The 19,930-nt window shown below is 42.0% G+C and overlaps 1 protein-coding gene across 3 annotated transcripts in view; it reads left to right on the forward strand.

Annotated features, from left to right (window-relative positions):
• LOC126191356 (trafficking protein particle complex subunit 8) overlaps positions 1–19,930 on the forward strand; it is a 313,324-nt gene that overhangs the window by 195,878 nt on the left and 97,516 nt on the right. For all 3 annotated transcript variants that reach the window (XM_049932196.1, XM_049932197.1, XM_049932199.1), the window contains one exon: positions 6,180–6,508. In XM_049932196.1, the coding sequence (XP_049788153.1) occupies positions 6,180–6,508 (329 nt within the window). The remainder of the gene's footprint in view (positions 1–6,179; positions 6,509–19,930) is intronic.

Consider the following 19,930-nt stretch of genomic DNA (forward strand, 5'->3'; position numbering starts at 1 on the left):
TCCAGTGGTGTCGCGACAGGCGTGAATGGAGGGACGAATGGAGACGTGTCGTCTTCAGCGATGAGAGTCGCTTCTGCCTTGGTGCCAATGATGGTCGTATGCGTGTTTGGCGCCGTGCAGGTGAGCGCCACGATCAGGACTGCATACGACCGAGGCACACAGGGCCAACACCCGGCATCATGGTGTGGGAAGCGATCTCCTACACTGGCCGTACACCACTGGTGATCGTCGAGGGGACACTGAATAGTGCACGGTACATCCAAACCGTCATCGAACCCATCGTTCTACCATTCCTAGACCGGCAAGGGAACTTGCTGTTCCAACAGGACAATGCACGTCCGCATGTATCCCGTGCCACCCAACGTGCTCTAGAAGGTGTAAGTCAACTACCCTGTCCAGCAAGATCTCCGGATCTGTCCCCCATTGAGCATGTTTGGGACTGGATGAAGCGTCGTCTAACGCGGTCTGCACGACCAGCACGAACGCTGGTGCAACTGAGGCGCCAGGTGGAAATGGCATGGCAAGCCGTTCCACAGGACTACATCCAGCATCTCTACGATCGTCTCCATGGGAGAATAGCAGCCTGCATTGCTGCGAAAGGTGGATATACACTGTACTAGTGCCGACATTGTGCATGCTCTGTTGCCTGTGTCTATGTGCCTGTGTTTCTGTCAGTGTGATCATGTGATGTATCTGACCCCAGGAATGTGTCAATAAAGTTTCCCGTTCCTGGGACAATGAATTCACGGTGTTCTTATTTCAATTTCCAGGAGTGTAGATGCAGCATGGCTCAATATTTCTGCAGGGGACTTCCAATGACTTGTTGAGACTATACCACATCGAGTTACTGCACTATGCTGGTCAAAAGGACATGAGCGACAATATAGGAAGAGTTTCATGACTTCAGTCACTTCATTGTAATCACCAGTATACATCTACAGAAAATATTTAACTTGTTTTCAATAAGTTTTGTATTAACTGTGGTGTGTGTGTGTGGGGGGGGGGGGGGGGGGGGGGGGCATTTGTGTGGTCTTGACTCCCATCTAGGGCTTTGCCAGCTTGGGATACAGGTGTTGCAGTGTGTGAAACTGCAGACAGATACTGAACATAAACAATTATTTATCAGTACATTAAATTTTAACAGTCATTTGGGTGTATTCTTGGCTTGGAGATGGTCTGCAGTTATCTTATAATATTTCCTGGCATAGTGGTAGGCTAGAGATACATAGCATGTGGCGTGCGACAGGGGAGGTGGCATGCTGAGCTAACAGCAGTGGCATTCTGGCGTTGAGTCAGTGGTGGCGGCCACACACCGGACACGGCTGTCCTGAATGGCAGGTCCCAGTGTTGCCCAGGTGTAACACTGGACTGATGGCCAGTGAGCGGCAGCTGGCAGCTCGCAGATTCTGAAGGCACAGAGCTGCATGGTAGCCTGTCACGCCACATCCATGAGGTGGCAGCAGAATCCCGGTGACAAAGTCTCACGGAGGTGACCAATTGCAGAGCTGTGAAGTGCCTGAGCAAATGGGCAGTTGTCATTTGTTCAGAACCCAGCACTGGCACTGGTGGCTGCAGTGTAATTGCAGCATAGACACCAGGTCACTCAAATAAAACTCGTGGCGACAACTACACACAGCGGGTGCCATGCGTGATTCCACTGTGCTGATCTTTGCAAGCATCTGTCCAGGACTGACTTTGCAGAAGGGTTGTGTGTTTTCATGTAACATGGAAATGTCTGGAACAGGGTCAGTTACACAAGACATTGCTCCAACCAGTGTTGTTGTCATGAAGGATATATATGTCAGTTCAATAGCTTCTATTAGATTTCATCATATTATTGAGAAATTCAATACTGAAAGAAGAATCACCCTGGGAGATTGACTATCACCAAAATGTGAGGGGGAGGGGGGTTATGTAGAGATTTACATACGTTAGAATCGAATGAAGTGCGTCCAACCATTCTTCAGACTGAAGACTGCAACAACAGCCTCTAGTGTAATCAAACATGAACAATGAACGGAAGAATTTAATAAAGCAAGTTCAAAAATAGATATGAAGACACAGTGAATGGACAGGAACAAGAAAAATGAACAGAGTAAAATATGGCCTAGAATGCTTGTAGTAAAGCAGAGGTTTCAAAATCAAGCTTCCTATTCATCTGAAAAGGAAAGGTTAAAATTGTAAAATTGTACTATTTTTGTCTTTTAGCAGTGAGACATGGACTTTTAATAGAAAAACCATTCAAAAATTGCTCTGTAAGCACTGTAGAATTGCATACTGAGAATTATTTTGAGACACAAGTAAACGAAAAGATGGAGGAGGGAACATAACGAAGTAGTAGACATTACTGTGGCCATTGTGAAAATTGTATGGAGATAGAGAGGATGTGTAGCTGGCCTTTATTCCTTCATGGGGTTGGCATGTTAATTATTGGAGTTCGCAAAGTTAGAGATAAAGAGTGGCTGGATGCCCTTCTTGCACTCTCTCTCCACAGTGTGGAATTTGTGGTACAATTACTGTGTCTCTGTGTAGTGTTATCTCATGTGAAAGTATGTGGAGTTTTCTGTATGTTTGCAAATTGTGTATCTGAGACAATGCATTGGTACCAGCTTGGTATTCACCTAGTCAGATGTGAGGAAACTGCCTAAAAACCACATCCATGGTGGCCATCATACAGGCCCTTGCCGTTAATTTGCAGGACAGATTCAACCCAGGCCTGGTGCGTCTCCCCAAATCCTAGAATCCAGACGGGTCAAAGCATTTTATTAATTTTTTCTTCAAATCTTTGTTCATATTATTGCAGAAAATTCTCTTTTTCTTACAAAATACCACTTTTGCCATTGCTATCCTTGTTTCAGTTTCAGTGTTGCTCTTCCATTTGGTTTCTATCCTGCTTTGTAGGGATTTAAAACTTTGCACTTGTTGTACTATTCCACTATTCAGTGTTACCTTCACCCTTTTATTTCTTGTTAGTGGCATTACTTTTGTTTTATTTGTAGTGATTTTCATTCCATTAATCTTTTCCTGAACTTCAACTATATCCTGTAATTCTTTTTTGTCTGTTGCTAGAAAGACCTTGTCATCTTCAAATCTCAAACACCGTATTATTCTTATTCAAATTTTTACTCCCTTGTTACCTAAAATCTCTCTGTAGCCATCGACCACTGAGATCTAGGTTGAAATCCAGTTGTAGTTTCCCTAGTTCACTGTCAGCATTATGTCTTACCTTGCTGCCAGAGAACAAGTATGTCTAGGTAGAAGTGTCCAACTTCAGACGTGTATGAAATCTGCTGAGTGTCTACCACCTGGAGGTACTTTAGATAGGTTCTCCTGGAGATCATTGAGCAGACAAAGGTCAAGTGTTGTTAACTCCAAGGACAACCTTGTCAAATGGGCATTTTCCAAAGTACCAGCACAATGTGATTAAATAAGAGCACAGAAACTGGGTCACCTGTGCTACTGCCCTTGCAGCCATGTAGCAATGAAGAGCTGATGAAGGCCGAAGGGGGTGTAGTTGCTGTTGCTCAGTTCTGGGTGAAGATCATTTAGTTAATTATGTAATCTGTGTAAATTGTAAATAATGTTAATGTTGATTTACTAGTATCTCTTAATAGTGTACTGTCATGTGATTTAGAGTTTTGTATGGCTTCTGACCCAAATAAATAAATCTAGCGGCCAGTGGTCATTGTATTCTCTAAATACAGATTGAAAATGGTCCAAGATAGTGAATACTGTTGTTTACTATTTTTGTAGTTGTATCTAGCTGGTACTGTCCCCTCTCACCTTCATTCATGCTTTTTAATTTTAATATGATGAGTTTGTAAGTCATCTAGTTTTCATCATCATCCACACTGTACAATAATTCATGTTCCAAAGTTACTGGATTGTGATCTGTGCTATGTAGCTCTTTTTAAAAGTATTCCTATCTCGGGAGGATGTCCTTTACAATCTTTGTGCCCTTATGTCATGTGGGTTGAAAGAATCCATGAGAGATATAGCCCCAGAAAGTGTAAAATGTCAGTTATTGCCCGCATCTCGTGGTTGTGCGGTAGCGTTCTCGCTTCCCACGCCCGGGTTCCCCGGGTTCGATTCCTGGCGGGGTCAGGGATTTTCTCTGCCTCGTGATGGCTGGATGTTGTGTGTTGTCCTTAGGTTAGTTAGGTTTAAGTAGTTCTAAGTTCTAGGGGACTGATGACCATAGATGTTAAGTCCCATAGTGCTCAGAGCCTTTTTTGTCAGTTATTAAATCACAAGGTGGTCAAGGAAAAACTTATGTACACAGTTGATGTGTCTGTTTTATTCGTTAAGAGAATGTAAGTGACAAACCAGAAATGAAGAATGGCCACCACTTTCTTGCATGTGAGTGATGGATGGTGCATATGTAAACTTAAAAGGTCAGAAAACTGCTTTCTATCTCTCTTCTTGTGAGTGCTGGATGTATGTGGTGGGAGTTTAAAGGCTTGAGAAAGCTGTAGTGTGGGGAAAAGAAGCTGAAGAGGAGGAGATACGTGGCTGTCAGTGGCAATGGCAATGTGGATCAGTTCTGGTAACAGATGTCATTAGATGCTAAGTATGTTAATTTCCACTGACTCAGTTAACTACAATTTATGTTCTAGCAGTTTGTCCAAAAATAAATTTAAATTGATGTTAAGTTACAGATAATTGAAGGACAAAGGTAACATCTCACCATATAGTTAATACATTGAATGTTTTTAGGCACACAAACAAGACTGAAAATCATTTTCTTCGTACAAGGTACCACAGCAGTGAATTTATTGAAGCTTACACACATGGTTCTACCTTGCCTGTCATTGCAGTAGCAGACAAGGTGCAATCACATCTCATATACTCAAGACTGAAAACTTCACTAACTACAAAATACACATACCAACACATACTTACACCTGCATGGCTACATTGTCCTGATCAACTACATTTTACCATCACTGCAGCTCAAAACAGGATGTAGTGTGAAAGCTTATCAGTGTTTTCAGTCTTCTTTGTGTGGCTCTTGACTGCTCAACCCCTCAGTTTAACAGTGAGTTGTTACCACTGCTCCTTCAGTTATTTATATTCCACAAAGTGCTTTGTATTACAATATTTGTTAAGCTGTTGAGGTAGATAATGTAGTAGATACAGTATTGTGGCAGTAACTTGTTGTTTAGTCTCACTGTTATACTGTGAGAAATGCACATAATTTTGGTACAAAGTGAGCATAGGTGTAACTAAATAAATGTGTGTTAAAGTTTTAAATATAGCTTCATGGTCAGCGACCATTTGGAAAGTAAAATTAAAGCAATAACAGCCCTCGGTTGCAAAAATTAAGTCTTTTGACCCGGTTGCGGCACTCTTACGATTGCCTTCATCAGAGGTATCTGTATTGCTACCTGTGGCTTGACATGTGCGAGCAGTCCATGGTGGCTTGCCTCCCATGTATTCTTTTTTAAAATTTTGTGACTAAAGCTTTATCGCTTGATATTTATTTTATACGTGACATGCCAGTTTGAATCTTTTACTTCTGATGAAGGCTCTCATAGTAGTACCGAAACCAGGTCAGAAGACTTAATTTTTGCAGCCAAGGGCTGTTATGGCTTTAATTTTGTAAGAGTGTATCATGCACCAATAAACATCCTTCACCAACAGGGTCCACTCCTGTGTTGGAGAGAGCTGAGTGATGCCTCAGTTGAAGCTGTAAGCACTTGGCTCATTTCTGCAATTTATTGTCCTGTTACATAGGGTAACCTGTTTTCACAGTAAAAGTAATAAATATTAGCTCTCCCATTCTCATGTGTTGTAATTTCTTAAGATGTCACATGTTGAACTCTTTACTTGCAATTTTTAATTGTTTGTTGCAACTGTATCTTCATTATTAACAGTAGTAAGGAACGTAGTAATAAAAAAGCTTTTTCTGCATTGGTATTATCAGTTACAGGACTGAACCTCTAGCCTTAATTTGTACATACAATTCTGAACCATTATTGGAATTCTGAGCTATCTAACAATGAGCACCGTTTCGTCTTTCCATTTGTTCAGATGAAGTCAACTTTGAAATCATCCAGAACTCAATAATTTCTAAAGTGCTTTCAGGAAATGGATAGTTTTCAACACATAGTTTTCTGTAGTTGCCATAATATATTTAAAGTAGTATTATTAAAATGTATCTCATTTCACTTTTGCAGGTATCATTTCAAAATATGAGTTCAGAGATGCTTTGTGGTGAAATGCAGAATGTTAGCATACGTTTCAAGAACATTGGTAGTGCTCCATTGAGTAATTTATATCTTGCATCATCTGTACCAGAATTGATTTCATGTGCTGGTTACCCAGTTTGTGATACTGGACAGGGGACTATTCCAGAAGTCATAAAAATTTCCCTTCCGGGTGGGCAACTTGCACCCGGTCAGAAACACATGGAATCCATGTGGCTTCGTGCACCTGACTATAGAGGCATCACTAACTTAGAAATTATGTTTTACTACGAAAACAATAACACCAAATGCATTCCACGGTAAGTACAACAGTTCCTTATACTTCTGCATTCGAACATAATATTATGTGCCTCGCCCCTTCTCCCCATCACCACACATTCACAAATTGTGTATGTATTGTATTGTATTTTATTGGTCCAGTAAATCTTACATGTACAGTACAGCACATCAGATATTGGACAGGTCAAAGTATATCTTACAATTAAAACACTTTAGATACTAGAAAATTATGTTCACAAAATTTGACAGCAATTCATATACTGGGCAAGTCAATGTGTAAGTTATAATTAAACCACATTAGAAACTTGAAGTTTACAACTGAATACATGTATAAGCCAATATTAACGATTAAAGTATTTGCATGATCCTCTCTTAAGCTCTAAGGATTTTTGAGGAACTCTTCTACACTATGAACTGACATGTGCTGCACTCATATAAAATTTAGCCAACAGAATGCTACAATTTTTATAGTGAATGGAAGGGTTTTGAGAAATGATGTAATATTATTTCAGGAGAACAATGAGATCAGTCATGATAGTGCAATGAAGTAAAAACACTGAAAATCTAGGATTTCCATGGTTTCCCTGAATTTTTTGATGCAAATAATGCAATTGTGCCCTTGGTAAATCAGTAGAGAATTCTTTTACAGTTCCTTGGCCAGTTTAACCTAGTGCTCTGCATTGAAATTGTCATGAAGGCATGGGATTGTGATCTCCATTTTGTTAGAACCTGTAAGGACTTAAGTTATGATTCTTAAACAGTTTTTCCTGATAATTATTATTTTTCTAAAAGGACAAGTAATCAGTGGTTACTCTCTTAATGACTTTGGTTTTCTGGGAATCAGGCATAGACTTAGTCATGGTGTTCGTTCCTGATGTTTTGTCTGCTACTGTGGGAGACATCCTCTGAGCCAGTGGCGATGCAGGTAATTGATTCACCAATGTAATCAGCCTTAAATAAACAAATTGCTGTACACTACATGTGCTCAGCTAACTACAAAGGGAGGTGGTGAGGTGGTTAGCACACTGGACTCGCATCTGGGAGGACGAGGGCACAAACGTGTGTCTGGCCATCCTGATGTAAGTCTTCTATGATTTCCCTAAATTGCTTCAGGCAAATGCCAGGATGGTTCCTTTGAAATGGCATGGCTGGCTTCCTTCCCTGTCCTTCCCTAACCCGATGGGAACGGTGATCTTGCTGCTTGGTCCTTGGTCCCCTCCTCCATAGCGACCAACCAACCAATCTAAGGCCCAACTATAACTGTGTCTAACATGAGCAGCAGTCTAGCCGAGATGGGTAATGGGATAAGGAAGAGACATTGGCCGATAGGGAAAGAGGGAGGGGGGGGGGTGATAGCAGGTTAGGTTTGGGGGGGGGAAATGCTAGTGCTGCTTGTGGGAGCGTGGAGTGACATGGTGACAGGATAGAGCTGCTAGGTGCAAAACAGGAGGCTGTGGGAGGGGAGGGGGGTGGGGGGACGAGTAGGAGAGGAGATGGAGGGGAGGGGAGGGGAGGGGAGTCCCTAGTCCACCCCAGTTAGATTGCGCGGGCGCATGAACATGCGCGTGTTTTCTACATCTAAAGAAGAACTTTGCCCAAAAGCTGACATATTTCTAGCATTCTTTTTCACTGTGCCCATTGTTTTTCATTGTGCCTGTCTCCGATTTAGGCCTCCACTTTACGGTTAGTAGCAGTTTATCCTTTCCATATTGTTGTTCCATCCTGGACTTGGTGTTGTTTGAACTATTTATCTGTAACTTCACAATAGTTGAACCATGTACATCTGAATTACTAATAAAAGCTTCAGTGGATGTCGTGAGGAACGTGAGAGCAATTATCATCTGGATAGCATGAATGAATTAGCATGGATAAACTAGCAGAAGTGGTTCATGTATAGGAACAGGGAACCACCAAATTTGATGCTTCAATACTGAAATTTTGGCAGGGTCCAATCACCACATTGTTAGGGTATTTAGAGAGAACATATAAATTCAGAAACACAAAAACAACTTTTAACAGAAAAGGAGGGCTGAAATGAGGGAAGTTGTGGGCCTTAATGCCAAATAAAGTAAACATCACCAATCCTTCTGCTTTATAAATTCCTTAATATACATTGGTTTGAACCCATGATCTTTGGCAACAGTCAGAAGACATCACAACTCTACAGTTACAAATAAAAAAGTTTGGCTGCTTCAGGTAATTGAGCCATTGGTACACTGTTTAAGGCAGTGCATCTTGGAAAATCATCTATCTGCTCTCCATTGCCTCTAACAAATACTGCAAGGGGGGATGAAATATCAGGTACAAAAATTAGTCTAGGGCAGTGGCCCTAGGCCAAGAAAACTAGTGTTGCTACTGAAGCAGGAGTGAGTTTGATTTTGTGCTTCCAGGTATACAGCAAAGTTGCTGTTTCTACTTAAAGGCAAAATTCATAGTGCTTGAAGATGATGACTAGGTCGGTCATCAAAATAATATGGATATAATGGAAACAATAATTTTGCTGTGTACCTAGTAGCACACCATTAATCAATCACACCAAAGAAATCTGAGATAACATGTACACATTTTTTTTTTCAGATATGTAGTTGACAGTTGTTTGTTGCAATGTTTCATAGGTTGTTCGAAGTTTGAATAGTGTGTGTTAGATTCAGTATTGCCACAACTTATTTCTTGTACCACTGAAAAGAGGAGTGAAAAAGATATGAATGCAAGCAGCAATCTGGAGAAGGTGAGGAAGTGGAAGTGATAGTGATTGTGGTGTACAAGTTGGGGGAGGGGGGGGGGGGGGGGGAGAGAAATGCCATCTGATGGAGTATGCAAAGACTAGACTGCCAACAGGTGAAGTGTCAGGAGGTTGTGGGGCAGGGAGGTGGGGATGGGGAATGGGGAAAGACAGGTGGATGCATTGACAGAGGGCTGCAAATAAAAAGGATGGGAGATGAGAATGTGAGGAGATAATAGGACTGGGGGTGGAAACTGTTGGGTAGAGGGTGTGCAGACAGTATGTTTCCATAGGTTGAGGCCAGGATAGTTACAGGAGCGGAGAATGTGTTGTAAGGATAACTCCCATCTGCGCAGTTCAGGAAAGCTGATGGTAGAGGGAAGGATCCAGATGGCTCAAGTAGTGAATGAGCCATTAGTATCAAGTGTGTTATGTTCAGTTGAATGTTGTGCCACAGTTTGGTGGTTCCCTTTCCTCCCAGTGGACAGCTGGTTGGTGGTGGCCTTTCCTCCTGGTGGACAGCTAGTTGGTAGTCATTCCAATATAAAAAGATGTGCAATGATTGCAGCAGAGCTGATAAATGACATGGCTGCTTTCACATGTGCTCCGGCCCCTGATGGCATAGGATAAACCTGTGACAGGACTCGAATAGGAAGTGCTGGGTGGGTGGATTGGGCAGGTTTTGCACCTGGATCTTCGACAGGGATGTGATCCTTGTGGCGAGGGTCTGGGATTGGGAGTGGCACAGTGGTGGACTATGATGTGGAGGTTGGGTGGGCAATGGAACATGACTTTAAGTGGGCTGGGAAGAATCTCGAGTAGAATGTCCCTATTTCAGAGCACAACACTAGGTGATCAAAGCACTGGTGAAGGATGTGGTTCAGTTGTTACAGCCAGGGGTGTTACTGGGTGACGAAGGGGCACTCACTTGTAACTGGTTTTTGTGGGAGATGGGAGTATTGAGGGTGTGAGGGGAAATGGCATGGGAGAGCTGTTTGTGTACAGGGTCTGGGGGATAGTATCTGTATGTGAAGGCCTTGGTTAAACCCTCATCATACTTAGCAAGAGAGATTTTGTCACTGCAGATACCCTGTCCACAGGTAGCCAGGCTATAAGGGAGGGATTTTTTGGTGCAAAAGAGATGACAGCTGACAAAATGCAAGTACTGTTGGTGGTTGGTAGATTTAATGTGGACAGAGGTGCAGATGGAACCAGCAGAGAGGAGGAGATCAACATCTAGGAATGTGGAAACCTACTGCCAGTCTCAGGGCACCACCATCCAACCCCTATCGTACCCACAGTGTTCCTCTTTGTCCACACCCCATAGCAGCTAAACAGTCCCTAGTTGACCTTTTCAACTTGCAACATCCCCCAAAACTCACTACCAACCCTCCACCAAATCCAGAGCCAAAATATTCCTGTAACACAATTGTTAACCTTGCAACCAAAACCCTCAGCTCCACAGAAGTTTGTCCTATCCAAAGGCCTCACCTTTAGCCATACACCCAAATTTAACCATGCTGGACTTGTCAAACACCTACTCCCCTTCTCCCATACTTGCAATGGAAACACTTCATTGCCTCCAATCCCTCCAACCAAAACCACTTTAATTCCAACATTGAAGCCTGCCTCTTCCAATTCGTACCACCATCCAACTGTGATACTCCCCCCTCCCATCTAACAACCTGCCGATCACCTTCCAGGAATACTTTACTACAACTTAGCCTCACCATCCCTCCCAAGTCCCTTCCTCAGAACATTATCTTTTCAGTGGAAAGAAGTCCAACACAAACTCCAGTACCTGCTTAAAGCCTTAGGCCCTTCCCAGAACATCTCCCCTGATTCCATTTCCCTCCTCATCCTTATGACACCCCACACACCCATCTTCTACATGCTATCCAAAATCCTCAAACACAACAATTCTTGGGGCCCCATTGTGCCTGGTTATTGTGCCCCCATTGAAAGAATTTCAGCATTCATTCACCAACACCTCCAATGAATTGGCCATAATCTAGCCTTCCCCATCAAATACACCAACCACTTCCTTCCCTAACAGTCCACCATTCCCACCCTTTTACCTCCTGGATCCCTACTTGTCACTGTTGACACCCCTTCCCTATACGCAAACATCCCTCATGTCCTTGGTCTTGCTGCTATTGAACACTACCTTTCCCAGCATCCTTCAGACTCCAAACCCACTACCTCATTTCTCATACGCCTAACTTTATCCTAACCCACAGATACTTCTCATTTGAAGGAAAAGTAATAAACAAATCTGCAGCAGAGCCCTGGGCACCTCCATGGCACCCTCGTATGCTAACCTTTTTATGGGTCATATAAAACAGACCTTTCTTGCCTCCCAAAACACCATACCCCTAGTCTGGGTCAGGTTCATTGATATCTTCGTAGTCTGAACCCAGTGCCAAGACCCCCCCCCCCCCTCCCCCAACCCCCAACACTTTCTCTCCCATTCGCATCATGTGGTCCTTCTCAACTCGGTGTGCCACCTTCCTAGATGTTGATATCCTCCTCTCTCATGGCTCTATCTGCACCTCTGTCCACATTAAACCCACCAACAGTACCTGCATTTTGACAGTTGTCATCCCTTTCACACTAAAATGTCCCTCCTGTACAGTTGGATGGTGTACCTGCAATGACAAAAACTCTCTTGCTCGGTATACTGAGGATCTCACCGAGGCCTTCACAGACAGGTACTATCCCCCAGACCTAGTACACAAACAGATGTCCCATGCCATTTATCCTCACACCCAAAATCCTCCCACCACCGCCAAAAACCAGCCACAAAGGAATGTCCCCTTCATCACCAGGACTACCCCAGACAGGGACAACTGAACCACACCTTCGCCAGGGCTTTGATTATCTATCATAATGTCCTGAAATGAAGGACATCCTACCCGAGATACTTCCCACCCCTCTAAAGTAGTGTTCCATTGCTCACCTAATCTCCACAACATCCCAGTCCATCTCCATCTCTACGCCACTCCCAATCCCAGCCCCTTGCCACAAGGACCATATCTCTGTGGAAGACTTGGGTGCAAAACCTGACCAATCCACCCACCCAGCACTTCCTATTCCAGTCCTGTCCTACTCCATCAGGGGCCAGGCCATCTGTGAAAGCAGCTATGTCATTTACCAGCTCTGATGCAATCATTGTGCATCTTTTTACATTGGAATGACTACCAACCAGCTGTCCACCAGGAGGAAAGGCCACTACCAATCTGTGGCCAAGAGCAAAGTAGACCGACCACCCTGTGGCACAACATGCAGCTGAACATAACACATTTGATTTCAATGGCTGCTTCGCTACTTGAGCCATCTGGATCCTTCCCTCCACTACCAGCTTTTCTGAACTGCACAGATGGGAGTTATCCTTACAGCACGTTCTCCACTCCCGTAATCATCCCGGCCTCAACCTACAGTAGCATGCTGTCCTCACACCCTCCACCCAACAGTTTCCATCCCCCCCCCCTGTCATATCACCTCCTTCCATTCTCATCTGCCACCTTGTTTGTTTGCAGCCCTCTGCCAATGCATACACCTGTCTTTCCCCACTCCCTCCCCCTCCACCTCCCTGGCCCCCCCGACAACTGAGCTGCACTTGTTGGCAGTCTAGCCCTTGTAGACTCCACCAGACTGCATTCATCTCTCCCCCCACCCGTACACCACTATCCCTTCCCGTTCCCCTTCTCATCCCCTTCATATTGCTGCTTGCATCCCATGTGATGCTGCATTCCAGCCTGAGATGCTGGAGTTGGCAGTCGTGTGTGTGTGTGTGTGTGTGTGTGTGTGTGTGTGTTGCTCTTTTACTGTCAAAGGCTGTGGCTGTAAGCTATGTGTGAGTGTCTTTTAATTGTGCCTGTCTGCAATTTGACGTGTCTTCTTTACACTAAGTAGCAACTCTCTTTTCCTATATTGTTGATATTCCAACCTGGAATTTCCATTGTTTGAAGTAGATATTTCTGTGAGTGGTGTTGATAACCAGCTGAAATCATTAAAACTGAACAAAGCCCCAGGGTCCAGTCGAATGCCTATCAGACTATATACCTGATTCATGGCCGAGTTGGGCCCTCCGTTAACTCTAATCTGCCACAGTTCCCTTGAACAAGAAACAATGCCCAGTAGTTGGAAGAAAGTACAGGTCACATCTGTCAGTAAGAAGGTAAAATGAAACTGCGACGCAAAAACAAAAATTATTCATTAATTAACTTGTTTGACCTTTGACTTTTACACAGATGAGACAGGTACTAGATTTAAACTCTCTTTTAATTCATTTTCTTAGATGCATACATTCAAAAAAAAATTTTACCTGGCTAAGATAAAAAACCTGAAAAAAAAATTTGACTGTAGATGATTGTTTTCTTTGTGGCTGCTGTAAGGAGAGAACGTGTTAGGTACAGGATTAGTTGGCAGTCGGAGGTTTCTGCTTCTCCAGTTCTCAGAGAACTCCAGGCAAAACCAGAGAAAACTGCTACAACTCACGATGAAGACTCCATCTCTCTTGGCAGCAAAAATATTCACACTCACTGTAAGGTCTTCTGGAAAAAACTTTCAGAATGAGAAGGTTGGACAACAGTGGCATTATGATATCTTCTGACTAACAAACTGGTAGCTTAGGGAACGTCTTGAACACACAAGCTGACGCTGAAATATTGCTCATCATTCAGACCTTGATAGTAGGAGATTTGCCCAGTATTGTTAATTCGTGAACAAATATCCATGCACTGTATTGCTGAACACACTAACAGTTTTTATGAATGTCCGGGGATCCAACATTGAATAAAAGTTCGTAAATGATATTTACCTTCTTTTTTTTACAAATTCAATTTTTATTCTTGATAATTGCAATTACATGTTGACCTCTGCACTTCAGATTGCTTCCATATGCAAACTTATCTCCAACAATTACAAGAAAACAGCAGAGAGCGCTGTCGTCAGAGCAAAGAGCGTTGTCATATCAAATTACGGTAGCGCATCATTGCTTGTACTCGCAGCTGGAATATTACAGTCATATTACATTATGTATGGATATTACAAAGAGTAGCAGAAGTAATCCACAAAATGACTGTCCAATATCTGTGACATCCATTTGTTGTAGAATCTTAGAAACTATTCTGAGCTCAAACATAATGAGGTATATTGAACAGAACAGCCTCTTCCATGCCAGCTAGTATAAATTTTGAAAACATAGATCATGTGAAACCCAACCCACATTTATCTAACATGTCATCCTGAAAGCTGAACATCAAAGTGGTCAGGTAGATGTAGTATTTCTCGATTTCTGAAAAGCATTTCAGTCAGTACTACACCTACACTTATTATCAAAAGTGTGATCATATGGGGTATCGGACAAAATATGTGACTGGATTGAAGACATTTTGGTAGGGAGGCTGCAGCATGTTATCTTGGATGGAAGAAGAATCAACAGATGTAGAAGTAACTCTGGGTGTAACCCAGGAAAGTATTTTTGGTCCCCTGTTGTTCATGTTTTTTTTAATGATCTTGTCAATGTTATTAATAGTAGCCTCATAATTTGTACAGATGATGCAGTTATCTGTAATGAAGTACACTTTGACCTAAACTGTACAAATGTTCAGTCAGCCATTGATAAGATTTCAAAGTGGTGCATTGATTGGCTGCTTGCTTTAAATATTCAATAATGTAAAGTTGTGCACTTTGCAGAATGGAAAACATAGTAACCCATGAATATAATATTAGTGAGACCAAGTTCGAATCTGTAAACTCAAGCAAATACAGTACTTGCTGGGAGAAATGCATTTTTGAGCCATCAGCTGTGCAAATACACCTTTATTCAGTACCGGTTCCAGTTAAATAACAGTCTTCACAGGAGAAAAGCTGTAATTTTCAGTTGGGGACATTGATACAAAAGAAAGTTACCATTTGTGCCAGACCTCAAAATGTGATTGTGAATATTGTAAAGTAACTGTTTACAGCTGTCAGATACATGAAGAAATCCATCTCTGAGCCATCAGCTACACCTTTATTCTCTACCCGTTTCTGTTAAATAAACATCTACATCGAAGAAATATCCCCTGCTATACCAAATAGGTATAGCAGGGGATATTGAACTAATATGGAGATGGGCGGAACAGATGGTCACAGGTTTGTTTGACCTGTGGCTGAGTGTCAGTAAGATACTGAAAGAACTAAACTGGCAGACGTTGAAGGTAGACGGTAACTATCCTGAGAAAGCCTACTAACAAAGTTTCAAGAACCAGCTGTAAATGATGACACTAGGAATAAACAAGAAATATTGAATTTAATTGATGAAAGGAGAAAATATAAAAATGCAGTAAATGAAGCAGGCAAAAAGGAATACAAACGTCTCAAAAATGAGATCGACAGGAAGTGCAAAATGGCTAAGCAGGGATGGCTAGAGGACAAATGTAAGGATGTAGAGGCTTATCTCACTAGGGGTAAGATAGATACTGCCTACAGGAGAATTAAAGAGACCCTTGGAGATAAGAGAACCACTTGTATGAATATCAAGAGCTCAGATGGAAACCCAGTTCTAAGCAAAGAAGAGAAAGCAGAAAGGTGGAAGGAGTATATAGAGGGTCTATACAAGGGCGATGTACTTGAGGACAATATTATGGAAATGGAAGAGGATATAGATGAAGATGAAATGGGAGATACAATACTGCATGAAGAGTTCGACAGAGCACTGAAAGACCCGAGTCGAAACAAGGCCCCCGGAGTAGACAACATTCCATTGGAACTACTGACGGCCTTGGGAGAGCCAGTCCTGACAAAACTCTACCATCTGGTGAGCAAGATGTATGAAACAGGCGAAATACCCTCAGACTTCAAGAAGAATATAATAATTCCAATCCCAAAGAAAGCAGGTGTTGACAGATGTGAAAATTACCGAACAATCAGTTTAATAAGCCACAGCTGCAAAATATTAACACGTATTCTTTACAGACGAATGGAAAAACTAGTAGAAGCCGACCTTGGGGAAGATCAGTTTGGATTCCGTAGAAATACTGGAACACGTGAGGCAATACTGACCTTACGACTTATCTTAGAAGAAAGATTAAGGAAAGGCAAACCTACATTTCTAGCATTTGTAGACTTAGAGAAAGCTTTTGACAATGTTGACTGGAATAATCTCTTTCAAATTCTAAAGGTGGCAGGGGTAAAATACAGGGAGCGAAAGGCTATTTACAATTTGTACAGAAACCAGATGGCAGTTATAAGAGTCGAGGGGCATGAAAGGGAAGCAGTCGTTGGGAAGGGAGTGAGACAGAGTTGTAGTCTCTCCCCAATGTTATTCAATCTGTATATTGAGCAAGCAGTAAAGGAAACAAAAGAAAAATTCGGAGTAGGTATTAAAATCCATGGAGAAGAAATAAAAACTTTGAGGTTCGCCGATGACATGTAATTCTGTCAGAGACAGCAAAGGACTTGGAAGAGCAGTTGAACAGAATGGATGGTGTCTTGAAGGGAGGATATAAGATGAACATCAACAAAAGCAAAACAAGGATAATGGAATGTAGTCGAATTAAGTCGGGTGATGTTGAGGGTATTAGATTAGGAAATGAGACACTTAAAGTAGTAAAGGAGTTTTGCTATTTGGGGAGCAAAATAACTGATGATGGTCGAAGTAGAGAGGATATAAAATGTAGACTGGCAATGGCAAGGAAAGCGTTTCTGAAGAAGAGAAATTTGTTAACATCGAATATAGATTTAAGTGTCAGGAAGTCATTTCTGAAAGTATTTGTATGGAGTGTAGCCATGTATGGAAGTGAAACATGGACGGTAAATAGTTTGGACAAGAAGAGAATAGAAGCTTTCGAAATGTGGTGCTACAGAAGAATGCTGAAGATTAGATGGGTAGATCACATAACTAATGATGAAGTATTGAGTAGGATTGGGGAGAAAAGAAGTTTGTGGCACAACTTGACGAGAAGAAGGGATCGGTTGGTAGGACATGTTCTGAGGCATCAAGGGATCACCAATTTAGTATTGGAGGGCAGCGTGGAGGGTAAAAATCGTAGGGGGAGACCAAGAGATGAATACACTAAGCAGATTCAGAATGATGTAGGTTGCAGTAGGTACTGGGAGATGAAGCAGCTTGCACAGGTTAGAGTAGCATGGAGAGCTGCATCAAACCAGTCTCAGGACTGAAGACCACAACAACAACAACAACAACAGGAATAAACAACCACCTGCTACATATCACTCTTTTAGGTATCATAAGCGTAAGGTTAGCTTAATTACAGGACATGGAGACGTGTTTAAGCAGTCATTTTTTTCCCCTATGCTCCATATAGGAATGGAACAGGAAAAAGCTCTAATAACTCCCTAATAACTGGTACAATGGGACGTACACTCTGCCAAGCATTTCACAGTGGTAGACAGAGTGTAGATGTAGATGTAGATATTGTTTGGTAGTTCACTTAGAATGTTGAATAATGTTCTGTTGCAGAGCACTGTTTATCATTAATTACTTTTTCTTGTGTATGATAGCATTTTGCATGTGGTAATTTTCTTCTATTGTTAGTTGGTACAGATAATTACTTTGTTGTCTGCCTCTGTTAGTTGTGTGGTCAGTGTGACAGAATGTCAATCATAAGGGCCCGGGTTCGATTCCCGGCAAGGTCGGAGATGTACTCCACTCATGGACTGGTTGTTGGGTTGTCCTAATCATCATCATTTCATCCCCATCAATGCGCAAGCCACCGAAGCGGCGTCAAATCGAAAGACTTGCACCCGGCGAGCGGTCTACCCGACGGGAGGCCCTAGTCACTCGAAATTTACATTTTTTATTATTTTGTTTTAAGATTTGAAGGTCACTTTCTGGGCCACAAGAGTAATGGTTGTTTTCAATAAGCTGGTTGTCTAAAGTGGAAAAATCTCGTTTTGTCTCAGTAGATGAAATGGTTTGTTTACTGAGATGTTGTGCATTGTTACTGGTTGGGTGCAGCTGAGCACATGCGCCACTTCCCTACTCCCTCGTTACTACTTCTCCCCTTCCTGCCACTCCCTTCAGCTTGCAGTCAGTGCTGCCTTCACTTTTGGCCTCTAGCCTAGCAGCTACTTAAGAGAGGCAGGGAGGTGTGAGGAGTGGTTTGTTTGGATCCGATTCTCAGAGACAGTAGTCACAGTGACCGGGGATGGCGGTTATGTGAGCCTCAGTTGTGTGTGAGTGATTGTGTGAATGTGCATGTGCATGTGCTCTCATTTTCTGACAAAGGCTATGACCGAAAATTTAGTTCTGAGAGGGTGATTGTCTTTTCTATCTGCCTGTCTGCGGCCCAGCGATCATCTTTACAGTGAATTCTACCTATCTTCATTATTATTGATTCTCAGAGTATTTGCAGACGTTATCTGTTTCGTGGATTGATCACTGTGGTCACATTTCATCAACATGCTGTCCATCACTCACGAATATCTGGCCACAAGAGTGGATTTCCATGATAGGCCAAAACTGTGGGCCATTTCTGCCGGTATCTCTAATGGATGGGGCCTGCCAATCTGAAGCCCTTCGTTTTCCACTAATACAAGTCCTGCCCATCAGGCCCATCAGTCCCACTGAACTGTCCGCAGGCCTGGTCTGTTTGTATGTGGCGTAATGCAGTGGATTTTCGTGATATACCCACGGATCGAGGACTGCAGTGCTCCTCGGTAGGCTAGAGGCCACAGGCGATGGATTTCAAAAACTGCGACTGTTCATTGCAAATACATTGTGCAGTATGGCATTTTATAGATATTTTATTTACCGTATTCTAGTACATTTTGGCACTTTTAAAGTAATTTATACATTATAAAGTATGGACGATAAGAGGAAGAAAAGTGTGACAGTTGCTGGTAGTTTGTACACCATGTACTCAAATATTTCTTGAAAGAAAGCTTACATAACACCTGTAAAATAATAGATATAACACAGTGGATAATAACCAACAATAATTAACATAGTAGAATCAACATTTTATTGGCAGTCATCTATATTGTTGGTTTACACAAATCTTCCCCACCTTATACATTTCTTTCAACAGGTCTATTTCTTTCTGAGATTATTTCTGAAATTGGTGAAGGTATTTTAAATCTGTCTTGCGTCTCCAAGAAAATGTGTATTTTTATCACCAAGTGGGTTTAGTTTTATTGAAATAAAATAACTTCATTGGTCTTAAAGAAACACGCATACCATTTGGCTTGCTTTCTCCATCTAAATACAATTTATTACAAAAGATGTTGATGTTAGTACTTAAGGTTTTTTCTCACATTAGGAAATGCAATCTGCTTGCAAGTTCTATTTAGATATTTCCTCGTTTGGCTCTATTGTTTCTTGTACCATAGCTGCATAGACAGATCGTCAACTTCCATCTTTACTTACCCTTGAGATCTCAAAATTTGTCAGGGAAAAATGCTAAAACTTGTTTGGAAATCAGGGAATTTCACTTGGGGAAACTTGTGGCAACCCTGCATTATATTCCTAACCTTCATAAAACTAGTATGTATATATTTCAGGAACAATAAAAGAAAAATCCCTCTGAAGATGCCACAACTGTCATGAAATATGTTTGGGGATAAAACAACACAAATAATTGTGTTCTTGCAAGAAGATAGACTCTCTTTAATTCATTACTGTTATTTTCTCCAAGAACGGAATGGAGCTAAAAATTCCATTATGATAAACTCATTGTTGTTGTGGTCTTTAGTCCAAAGACTGCTTTGA

This window comes from Schistocerca cancellata, chromosome 6 (assembly GCF_023864275.1).
Source record: "Schistocerca cancellata isolate TAMUIC-IGC-003103 chromosome 6, iqSchCanc2.1, whole genome shotgun sequence".
Classification (NCBI taxonomy): Eukaryota; Metazoa; Arthropoda; class Insecta; order Orthoptera; family Acrididae; genus Schistocerca; species Schistocerca cancellata.